The sequence below is a fragment of the Lepidochelys kempii genome, chromosome 15, assembly GCF_965140285.1.
Source record: "Lepidochelys kempii isolate rLepKem1 chromosome 15, rLepKem1.hap1, whole genome shotgun sequence".
Lineage (NCBI taxonomy): Eukaryota > Metazoa > Chordata > Testudines > Cheloniidae > Lepidochelys > Lepidochelys kempii.
In genome coordinates this window covers 23959643-23971435 of record NC_136394.1, presented here as the reverse complement: position 1 = coordinate 23971435, position 11793 = coordinate 23959643, and the positions used below count along the sequence as shown (strand labels likewise).

Genomic DNA, 11793 nt, shown 5'->3' with positions numbered 1-11793 from the left:
AAGGACCAAACTCATAGGATCCTGCTTAGCTTCCCTCCCGCTAGGTAATTTCACCCCTCTAACGTCAGAGAAGCGGGGTAGGGATAAGGGGGTTTGAAATTCCCACCTGCCGCCGACCGTTGGTCTCGCATTGTCTCCGCCGCACCCTGCGGCTGCGTGAGGTCCTAGCTCGGGCGGCGATAGGCCCTGGCCCCCGTGGACAGGCCGCCCCCTGCCTGCCCGCCAGCACAGGCAAACCACCAGCAGGGAGTCCGCCCCCCTCGGCAGACAGGTGTCACACAGGATGATCTGCCTACCCCCGCCAAGCAACAGAGAAGCTGGCTCATGATGGCCTGGGAGCAGCCCCCCGCTTTACCCACAAGAGAGGACCTGCTTTGTCTACACCCAGCTCAGACATCCCCATGCAGGCTCACAGACACGAACAAAAGTGCACCTGAAGGACAAGACACCCTTTGTCCTATTGCATTGACAGATCAGCAGCCCCCTGATGACATGGCATAGTGCTAGGAAGGGAAAGGGTGTGGGAGGAAACATTACTGCTGTAAAATCTGCGTAGGAGTCAATGATCCACTCTCTTTAGTCTTTTGTGACCTAGACACAGACCATGGGGATAGATCATTATCAACAGAACTAAGTCAAGGGACAGAGGCTTGCAACAGCTTGTATACCATAGGTAAGAATAAAGACAGGTTTCAGAGTAGCAGCCGTGTTAGTCTGTATTCGCAAAAAGAAACGGAGGACTTGTGGCACCTTAGAGACTAACAAAGTTATTTGAGCATAAGCTTTCGTGAGCTACAGCTCACTTCATCGGATGCATCCGATGAAGTGAGCTGTAGCTCACGAAAGCTTATGCTCAAATAACTTTGTTAGTCTCTAAGGTGCCACAAGTCCTCCGTTTCTTTTTGCGAATACAGACTAACACGGCTGTTACTCTGAAACCTGCTTCTTTTAAAGGGTTTTAAGCTGCAGGGATATGATCACAAACGACGTATGATGCAAATTTTCTCTAATTTAGACAGTCAGGTGCCATCAGACCTCTTTCTCAAATAGTGGAGTTCCAGAAAATTACTTTCCTCCAAACACACGACTTGCAACAAAACAGTCTTAAGAGCAATACAGGTCTCAGTGCAAAGTTTTAGCAAACATTTATTTTGTTTAAGCTAAGTCACAATACCATAATTTATTTGCGAAATCGGTCTACAAATATTTAACTACATAATACATTGATCTGGTGGTCAGAGAAGTAATAAATAAAGCCATGTATAGCTCTGTAAAAATAAGTTTGATAGTCATAACTTCTTAAAATATCAGCAAAATCTAATATTTCCCTAAGGGTCATATGTCAAAAGTAAACACACACAATTTTCTTCAGAACAAATCATTTTACATAACAATTTGCACAAATTTAAATATGATCTACACTTTAAATCTCATGTACAAAACAGGATGTGAAATTAAATGACTGACATCAGTGCTGAGAACTAGTGCTACAATAGCAAATATAATTCCTGGTTAAAAAGAAGAAAGATCAATTTTTAATGTGCTAATTCTAATCACAGTTCAATGGAATTATCCAAAAATTTAAAATACATGCAGATACAATAAAATCTTTATTCTCAAAAACCAGACAAGTAGAACTTATGGTCAATAACATCATTAGCTGCCAAAACTGGATTATTAGTATGTGAGGCAAATCACATTAAAAAAACTTTACACCATCAAAAAGCTAAGGTTGGTACTGAGTCTACTTTCCATATTAACTATGCAACAAGTCTTTAAAAGCAAATCACAATTTGAAGAACACACTATTAAGTACTCTACTGATCTACATCGGACTTTGTACATTGTACTCTGACATTCAATACCACTTTTGAAAACATTACATTCTGAATACAAAACAGTTAACTATAGGTGAGTTGTGTACTTTCAGATAAACTGCTACAAATGTAAAGCTTTACAGAATGTTGATGTACTGAAATACACACAGTAGTTTCAAATATTAGGCCCTAAAGTATGAAATATAAAAACTTAAGACCTTAATGGAATTTCTGTTAAAGCCAGACAGCTTGAGGTCCATCATAAAAGATCATGTCAATCAATAAAGTAAGGTGACATTCTTCTAAGTAGCTGCTGAAGACTGGACAATAAAAAGGAGCCGGTCAATATTACTAGCCTCTAGAACGGATGACAGGATTTGTTAAACTATGCTAAAGAATGCAAAGATATTACTGCCCATCTCGGAATGAGCCATTTAGTGATTAGAGCAAAGTACGGGGAATCACAAGATCTGGGTTTTATTCCTATCTCTGCCACTGACTTGCTGTATGGTCGTGGGCAAGTCACTCAAACTCCGTGCCTCAGTGTACCCATCTGTAAAATGGAGTGATTACACATCTTTGTAAAGTGCCCTGAGGCCTTCAGATAAAAGCCAGTATCACACAATCACTTCCTATGGAATGAATTATGAAGAATGGAGTAGAAGAGCCTAGTAGGTGAACAGTATGGAAAATAATATTGTATGGAAAAATATTAGTAAACTATATTTACAAAAGTAACTTGAGAACTGAAATACACCACCAGATTAGCCTTCCAAAAGCATTTTAACTACTGTGCACATTAAATTCAGAGCATTTACAATCACTGAATTTTTGTTTGTGCTCTTTCAAAATAACTACTTTTGAAGTTAGCAGACTATACACTGAGATAATTGAATATTGGGAAACAATACTGATTAAAATAGCCAATTTTAAATAAACTGCCTAAGCATATTTGCCTTGTCTATTTATAACATTTTAAATTTTCTACTGTGTTTAAAATGAAACATTTCACTATACCTGGGATGTAAGTAAATACAAAAATATATTTTCCTGCATGCAGCAGGGTGGGGAAGTTTGGGAGAAGAGTGTTGACACAAAAGGGCTGGTTTTACCAAAAACTAAAAAAGTGACATAAAAAGAGACATGGGAATAATATGAATATAATCCAAAAGTAAATTTTATGGTAACATTTTAATGTAAGTCTGTAATATGCAATTCTTATTATTCTTATATTAATCTTTGTGTTTTTATCTTCAGTACTAAATATAGATTACCTAAAATATAAACATTTTATGTAAAATATAAATCATATTCATAGAAAACAGGCATGAATGTACACTTCAGGTAACAGTTACACATCCCTGTATTTCCTTATTTAGGACACAATTATGCAAAACTGACTCATGTGGGTCACCTTCTCCCCCAGGAGTTGTCCCACTGAAGACAGTGCAACTATATGCTCTAGTAAGGTTTGTTTGCAGGCTTCAGTCCTTAGGCCCCAAATTCACAAAGCACTTTGCTAACTTGGGACTTTAATACCTAATTTCAGAGTCTACTTTGTACCCAGATCCTACGAGCACTACTGAGGGTAGTGATTTTTACTATGAATAGTCCCGTTGCTATCAACAGCACTACATCTATTAGAGACCACAGGGTTGAGCCTGTAGGACCCTAACCTAGGTTTTTAAAGCATAAGAATGAAGAAAGAAGTTTAAATACGGCATTATTAGTTTGGAAGCCTGCACATAATCATACAATTTATTTTTTTTTTGTAGACAAGGGTTGGGCTTTTTGTTGTTAAATCAGATACTTTGCAATTTTCAACAAAAACTTTGTAAGGATTCAGGGTTTTTGCATTTGCATATGTAGCCACTTAGATAGCATGAAGGATTAAAAAGGCTCACACTACATACTGTCAATTGCAAGTTAAACCAATTAACTAAGTTTAAGTTATCACTGACAAGTTGGTGCCAAAGATCAAAAAACCCTATATTTTAAAATGGCCATAAATATGGATTTAAAAATAAATCATAGTAATACAAGTTCAATATGACAGACCAAAAGAGAGATCAGGCAAGTAACATGCATTTTTAAAATAGTCTTCTTGTATGCTTCAGCATTAAAAATTAAAAGGAAATTTACAATGAAAATTCAATGAAATGTTAAAATCCTGGTTAAACCCCAAAACAACAAGTTGAAGACAAAATGCCAAATTCTGCTTAGGTGGTTATATGCAATTCCCCTGAAGAAAACAGGGACACATATGTGAAATAGCAGTTTTTGGCTCAGCACAAGATTTTATTTTAACACAGCTTTTAAAAAATATTAGAAACTGGTTCTTCTGAAATGATGGTGCATATTATCTGTTTAGGTATTTATACTGTGCTCATTGCTATGGCATAAATGCTTTCCCACCATACATCCCCAGAACAGCCTTGAAAGTACTGCATTACAAAAGTTAAATGATTTCTCAGACTTTCCTCCCTGAGGTTACCTTTGTCTCAACACACTTCAACAAATCTTACAAAGTCAATGTCATAATGATCTAGCTTGTTAGCATGGTAAGGATACAAATACAAACACCCACCAAAATAAAGTCGCTTCAAAGCTTCCTAACATCACTTTGAAATAATCCTCTATTTTATACACACTTAAGTGACTGACCTCCCAAAGACCCACTGGGGACACGGACTTCAAGCAAAAAGCACCCATAAGACTTAAAATTTTAGAAAAAAATCCAGATCTTCCTCAAGATAGATTTATTGCTGCTTATTGGTCCTGAGAAAGCTTTAAGCAACAATACATTTGGAAGTATTTTATCTGCTGCATTTTTTGTTCTGAGGAAGCATGTGGGTCCTGAGATTTAAAAATAAAAAAAATTTCTTCTTATGCGCTCGTATGTGGAAAATGCTTTACTGTGAAGATCAAATATAAACTACTCTGCCACTGAAAATTTGTCAGCACACTACATTTCTTATCCTCGTAGCAATTTTTGATTTTTTAAACTGCACTTTAAAACAAAACAAAACACTGAAGGCAAAGTCCATAATATGAAAAGCTAAGAAAGAAAACCACATAGCTGTAGAGAGTTATGGGTCCTTCATTTTGGGGTGGCTTTAAAGGGCTTCTGATTTAATGAAGTAACTCCCTTCTTGCCATTAAAAGCTATGGTATGATATTTTTTGGCCTGAATGTGAGAAAATTTTTCATACTACATGAAAAGGCAACTTCAGGCAATGAAATAAATCAACAGTAAATTAGAATGCTCACACCTTTGTAAAAAAAAAAAATTAAAACATGGACCCACTATCACTACTTCTCAAGAAAAACATTTGGTAGCCTAAGTAAGATTTTTTTAATGTCAAATTTGCATAATGCTCAGCTCAGCTTCAATATTTTAAATAATTACTCAATTTGCTTTTATAAAAACTCTACAAAAAGATGTTTTTAAATGCTTGTAAAAGTAAGCGTTTTCACTGATAAAATTCTAGTCATGGATAACGTTCTCTGAATATATAGCTAAATCTCATATCTTATTTTACAAGTGTTTTTTTCTGAGTGTATGGTCTAGATAAATTACTCTTATTCTTCTAAACACATGATCTAAAGTTTTAACATTGCACATTTTTATCATGTGATTTTTTGTTGCTTAGTAACTTTCAATGAGATAGTGCTTAGTAACCTTCTAGTGAGCTGGTGTGAAGTGATCTATAGGTTTTATTTCATTGGTCATTGGCTCTGTCCATGTTTTCCATTATCCTAGTAAGACGTATGTTCAGAAGTCTAATTTGACTGTCAATATGGTCAATCTTCTCCTCAAGGCTGCTGCTGCTGTTTCTCCTCCAATAAAATCCAACGGGTCCAGTCATGAAGTAGACTGCTACAACAAAGCACAGAGGCAAGACTGCATGCTCTGGTTCTCCTTCATACTTCTGGAGGATGTATACACATGAGAGGGCAAACAGAGCAACTCTTACAATCCAGAAGAAGCGACCAAACAGCATATGTAAGAGACAGAAGAAGAATCCAAGGAAGATAGAAAAAAACCAATAGGCAAGTAAAACAGCACCAATCAGCAGAAGAACACGCGTAGGGTTGTTGGCAACTGCTGCAGGGCTGAAATAATGAGTCAGGTTGGAAGCTGAAAAATAAAAACAAATTTATGAGAAATTAAAAGATAGTTTAATTACATCCAGCAAAGGTAAGTGTAAACTGTGAGCATAACAACTGAAGGGCCATATATCTGCAGAAGTTTCAAGGCTGTGGTTTCTAGAGAAAAAAAAAAGGGGGTGGGGTGGGGGGTGTGTGACCAAATTACTGGATAATGATAAATACATATGTACCCCCGTGTGTCTCTTTCATATACCAGCAATCATTAGATTATTTCTATGGTTGTGACTGAGTGAATTCACTTCAGTTAAAGAGAGGGCCACACTAGTCCAGGGCATAAAGTTTAGAACTAAGATCAAGGGTAAATATGGTCTTCATGTAGTAACATTTAGATATTATTTGTTAAGCTGCATTCAGCATCACACAACAGAATAGTACATCCACCTTTAGGATCACGACTATTTCTACCCTTTGTTTCTTTTCATTCTCCTCCCCCTCCCCCATCTTCCTTTGTTTCTCTGCCCTTTCCTTGTGTCTTTCCTTTTCCCCTCTGCATTTCTTTCCCTGCAGCAACTCTCAGTTTACCCTTCGGACTTTTTCCTCATCCCATTCCACCTGATAAAGCGATCAGCAATAAAATAACGACAACATGTAAAGAGATTAATGACAGGAACTCCATCTGCACGCAAGACTGCTTAAAATTATTCAGCTTTGTGGAGTCTAGATCCCAGAACCATTAGGAAAATAACTTAGTTGGAAAAACAGTATTTTAATTTTTAAAGTGTCTATTTTTGCTCTATTACAAAAACAAGTCATTGTAATCAGAGAGCCACATATCCCAAACTTTTCCTTCAAAATTCACAGAACACTGGTGCAAGGTGCTATTTCCTAGGCAAGGTTTATAAGCACAAACGAGTGTGTCACCATATTAGAGCACCTGGGCAAGCCACAGCAATATGCCCTTGTTTCGGAAAAGCTAGGAATTCAGTCAAACCAAAGAAAGATATTACATTAGAAGTGGAGAGAACATTCTACTACTAACTATTGCAAAGCACATTATAGAAAAGTGCTCCGTTAACTTCAACAAGGTTTCCATCATTAAATGACACACTTAGTGATAAAAATCCTCTTAATTTATTCCTGTTCCAGCTCCAGTGTCTGATCTACAGCAATCCTAGGACCCATGGGTCTTCTTTTCTCTCTTACAGATAGGAAAGGAGTCACATTTACAGAGTGCTCTATATGACCAGACTTAGCATTAAGAATGTTACAAATATCAGAGATGGGAGTAAGAAAAGGGAGAAATAAAGAGCAGGGAAAACAAGAGAAAACTTAGGTACAGGCAAGGAAATGTACAAAATGAAGGAAGGAAAAAAAATGTGAAAATACCAGGAAAAATTATGCAGATCTTTTTCATTCTTTTCTAAAGAAAACTTTCTAATAACTGTCCTCTCTTCAGAGAAATATTTTCAAGGCACCCTCATCATGCTAACACAGTAAAGTGATTAAGCTACACAAACCCTTTAAAAGTTTTATTTCCCATACCCCTGCCCAGAGAATTTAACAGTGTTGAGTCCTGTTTACAGAACAAACATAGCAGCAGTGCAAAGCTTTTCTCATACTGCTTTACCAAAATACTTCACCTGCTTCTGGAGTGTTGAGGAGCGTTGGGATAGATGGAATTTCAGGGATTACATTATAAGAAAAGGAGAAACAAACTAGAGGTAGAAACTAGTCCCCACCAACACTCTAGAAGGGGTAGCTACCTAAACCAGCCCTCACAGTTGCATACTCTTGGTGCTCCAGAAACTGTCCTCTCCATTCTCTTTAGTGGATGACACCCAGTCACAAGTCTCAAAACACCCAGTGAAGAACAAAGATTAACCACTAACCTGTCCAGATTTAGAAAGCTACACAAGACATCTCTTTGCCCAGATTTTCAACTCAGTGAACTATCAGCTCTTGGATTTTAGCTCACTGGTCAGATCTCTTTCCATTCTCTGCTTCAAAGCTACAGAATGCAGAGTAGCAGGATTGTTTTACTTCTTTTGTTTGGAAGTATTAATGACAAAATGTAAACCCTGGAAGTGCTCCCAGAAATTGCGGTGATGGATGATTTATAAATGCATGTAATAACAGGTATCAAAGATAATACAAATGCAAAGGTAATACATACCTTCTTAATATTCTCCATCCTCCCCATACCTGTAAAAACATCCATAAGGATTACCTGCATAATTTTGGGTTTAATAGACATCACACTTACCATCAATTCCAAGAACATCCAGCACATCAGTCCATATTCTCCAGAATGTGTCTACTAATACATCCACACCGTAAACAAATCTTTCTGTCAGCCTTGAGAAAAACTGTAAAATAAAATGCTACTGTAAAGAATGACCATTGGAAATCAACCTTGAGGGGTTTATGCAGTTTATTCAGTTTTCAGTACATCTTAAACAAACAAACAAACATAAATATATAAATATATATATATATACACACACATATATATAAATATATACATATATTTCCCTTTACCATAGTATCTGCGTGCCTCCAAGTATTTAAAAATAAATGTAGCAAATCTTTCTTTCGTTCCAGATCACAGGAAAAACTGAATTAACATAGGTTTTTGTTTGCCTGCTTGTTCATATTTGTGTGTTATTTGCAACAAGTTCATAACTGGTGTGTGAAAACCAAAAACTCTTTCAATGCAATTCTCAGATATTTACTGAAAACCTGACAGGTCCATAAACAATGTGGACAAAACTACACAAAACTTTAACGACAGTGCAAATTATACTCATTCAATTCAGCAAATTACATACCTTCATGTTGTTATGATACAGAGGGAGTTAAGATTGGGAAATGTGAAGTTAGAAGATTGAATGAGAAAATGAGTACACCTGAAGGCTGATTTGGTTTCCTTTGGGAACAGCCTAATCTAAATTTGTTTTGAAGATTACTCTACTTGTTAGTCTTATTTCAGTTCTTGTGTGTATCCCTGAAGAATCTGACCTGAATCCCTAAGAAGCCTTCTGAAGGTTGTCACTATAAAATTCCTGAACAAAAAGCTATCGAGATTATAGGTGAAAAAGATGGATATTTGGCTCAGCTTGCTTCATCTAATCTAGCACCTGCATCTTCCATGCTGCTCCCTAATTTACTGCCAGCTATTGTGCAAGAACCTTCTCCTGGCCTCCTAGTGACATCCAGCTCAGCCTTCCTCTCTCTCCATTTCAACAATCTTATCTGAACACATTTTCTTCTCCTCCTTGCCCAAGTGTCTTGATTCTTTCCCTCTGACACTTTACTGTATTGAATACAAACAATGCTGTAACTATATTTCAAAAAGCACTGACACAAAACTGAAATATATGCTCTGTATAAATCGTTTAGTATTGCTTCTAATTTACTCTCCCAGCACTAGTTTAATAATCCATCCTATTTGTACTAACAACGAGAAGGAAGCCAAAGATTTCTCATTCAGTTTTTGCTTGGGAGGGTAGGGAGTTCTCAAACCCAGTTTTTCTTTGCTATAGAGCACTAGGGGACAGAGGGCCCTGGGTCCACAATGTGAAAGTCATTGGCCACCGCTTCTAAACAGCACGAACCTGCGCTAGTATCTGGTGGATCAGAGACGCAGAGCAGCCACCCACAGAGGGAGCCCGACAGCTCGCAGCGCCCTCCCCGCCCCGCCCCATGGCCCCCGGGAAGGCTCTTTTCCTTACGATGGGTTAATCCTAATCGTTAATCCTCACGATGGGTCTCCTTTAAGTTTTCGGGGGAGCAGACTGTCCGCGCGGAGGGGGGCTGTTTCTACGCTCCTACACCAGCTGAAAAAGGTGCACGCCCCGAGCGTCCCCCCTTCCAGCCTCGCCCCACGCCCCCAAGAGACGCTTCGGGGTGAGGAGGCAACGAAGGCAAGCGGCCCCCGTGGGGCTTTCAACGATTCCGGCTCCCACCCACCCACCTCCACCCCGGGCAGACCCCCGCCCCCGCGGCTCCCGGGCAGCCTTAGTCCCCGTAGGGCTGGCGCGGGGCGCCCGGGAACTTGCGGGGCTTGCTCGGGGCGGGGGGGCCTGCGCCGGGGGGGGGGGGCTGCGGGGAGCGCCGGGGGGGGAGGGGGCTGCGGGGAGCGCCGGGGGGGGGAGGGGGCTGCGGGGAGCGCCCGAAGCCGGGACCGGGGCGGCGGCGCGGGATGGCGGGAGCCGGGGGGAGGGATCGGCCGCAGGGCCCGCGCCTTTTCCTCACCCCGCTAGGGGAGGGCAGGGGGCTCGGGGCTCGCCGAGGGCGGGGGGGGGGGGCTCGCCGGGGGGCTCGCCGGGGGCGGGGGGGGTCTCACCTTCTGCAGGGCCCGCACGTTCTCCTCGCCGAACAAGCTGCTCACCCCCTGGTAGATGCCGCTGGCCGCCCGGCGGAAGCTGTTCTGCTTGTCGGCGCCGCGGCTCCGGGCCGCCCAGGCTCCCGGTCCCACCACCTCGCCCAGCAGCAGCAGCAGGAGAAGCAGCGCCAGGCCGGGCACGAGCCGCCCCCTGCCTCCCGCCGCCATGTCGCTCAGCCCGGCCGAGCCCCCCGAGCGCCGCCGCCTGAGCGCGAGGAGCCTGTGGCCGCCGCTCCCAGCATCCTCCCGCCCGGCGGGCCGCGCAGGCTCCCGCGGCGCCTGCAGCGCCCCCTGCGGGAGGCGGAGTGACAGGGCCGGTCCCTCGGGGCCGCCCGCCCAGGCGCCCGCGGCGAGCCCGGGCCGCGTAGCGCTCGTCGCCGGGCGGCGTGACGGGCAGCGCCCACAACGCAACACACACACGCTGCACACCCCTGACCTCACAATACACAGAGTGCACACCCCTCACCTCACAGTGCACACCCCTGACAGTGCGACACGCACACCGCACACCCCTCACCTCACAGTGCACACCCCTGACAGTGCAACACGCACACCCCTCACCTCACGATATACCCACACCGCACACCCCTCACCTCACAATACACCACACCGCACACCCCTCACCTCACAGTGCACACCCCTGACAGTGTGACACGCACACCGCACACCCCACACCTCACAGTGCACACCCCTCACCTCACAATACACACCCCTGACAGTGCGACACGCACACCGCACACCCCTCACCTCACAGTGCACACCCCTCACCTCACAATACACACCCCTGACAGTGCGACACGCACACCGCACACCCCTCACCTCACGATATACCCACACCGCACACCCCTCACCTCACAATACACCACACCGCACACCCCTCACCTCACAGTGCACACCCCTGACAGTGCGACCCGCACACCGCACACCCCTCACCTCACAGTGCACACCCCTGACAGTGCAACACGCACACCCCTCACCTCACGATATACCCACACCGCACACCCCTCACCTCACAATACACCACACCGCACACCCCTCACCTCACAGTGCACACCCCTGACAGTGTGACACGCACACCGCACACCCCACACCTCACAGTGCACACCCCTCACCTCACAATACACACCCCTGACAGTGCGACACGCACACCGCACACCCCTCACCTCACGATATACCCACACCGCACACCCCTCACCTCACAATACACCACACCGCACACCCCTCACCTCACAGTGCACACCCCTGACAGTGCGACACGCACACCGCACACCCCTCACCTCACAATACACCCACACCGCACACCCCTCACCTCACACTGCACACCCCTGACAGTGCGACACGCACACCGCACACCCCTCACCTCACAATACACCCACACCGCACACCCCTCACCTCACACTGCACACCCCTGACAGTGCGACACGCACACCGCACACCCCTCACCTCACAATACACCCACACCGCACACCCCTCACCTCA

General features: G+C 43.1%; 1 protein-coding gene across 1 annotated transcript; it reads right to left on the bottom strand.

Moving 5' to 3' along the window:
* Window positions 1–1120: 1120 nt before the first annotated feature.
* Window positions 1121–10584, bottom strand: BRI3BP (BRI3 binding protein). The gene is made up of 3 exons (XM_073312283.2): window positions 10276–10584; window positions 8194–8296; window positions 1121–5958 (listed from the first exon to the last, which is right to left on the bottom strand). Exons 1-3 carry the CDS (start codon window positions 10480–10482, stop codon window positions 5540–5542), a joined length of 729 nt encoding a protein of 242 aa, XP_073168384.1. The 5' UTR covers window positions 10483–10584; the 3' UTR covers window positions 1121–5539.
* Between the last annotated feature and the right edge of the window lie 1209 nt (window positions 10585–11793).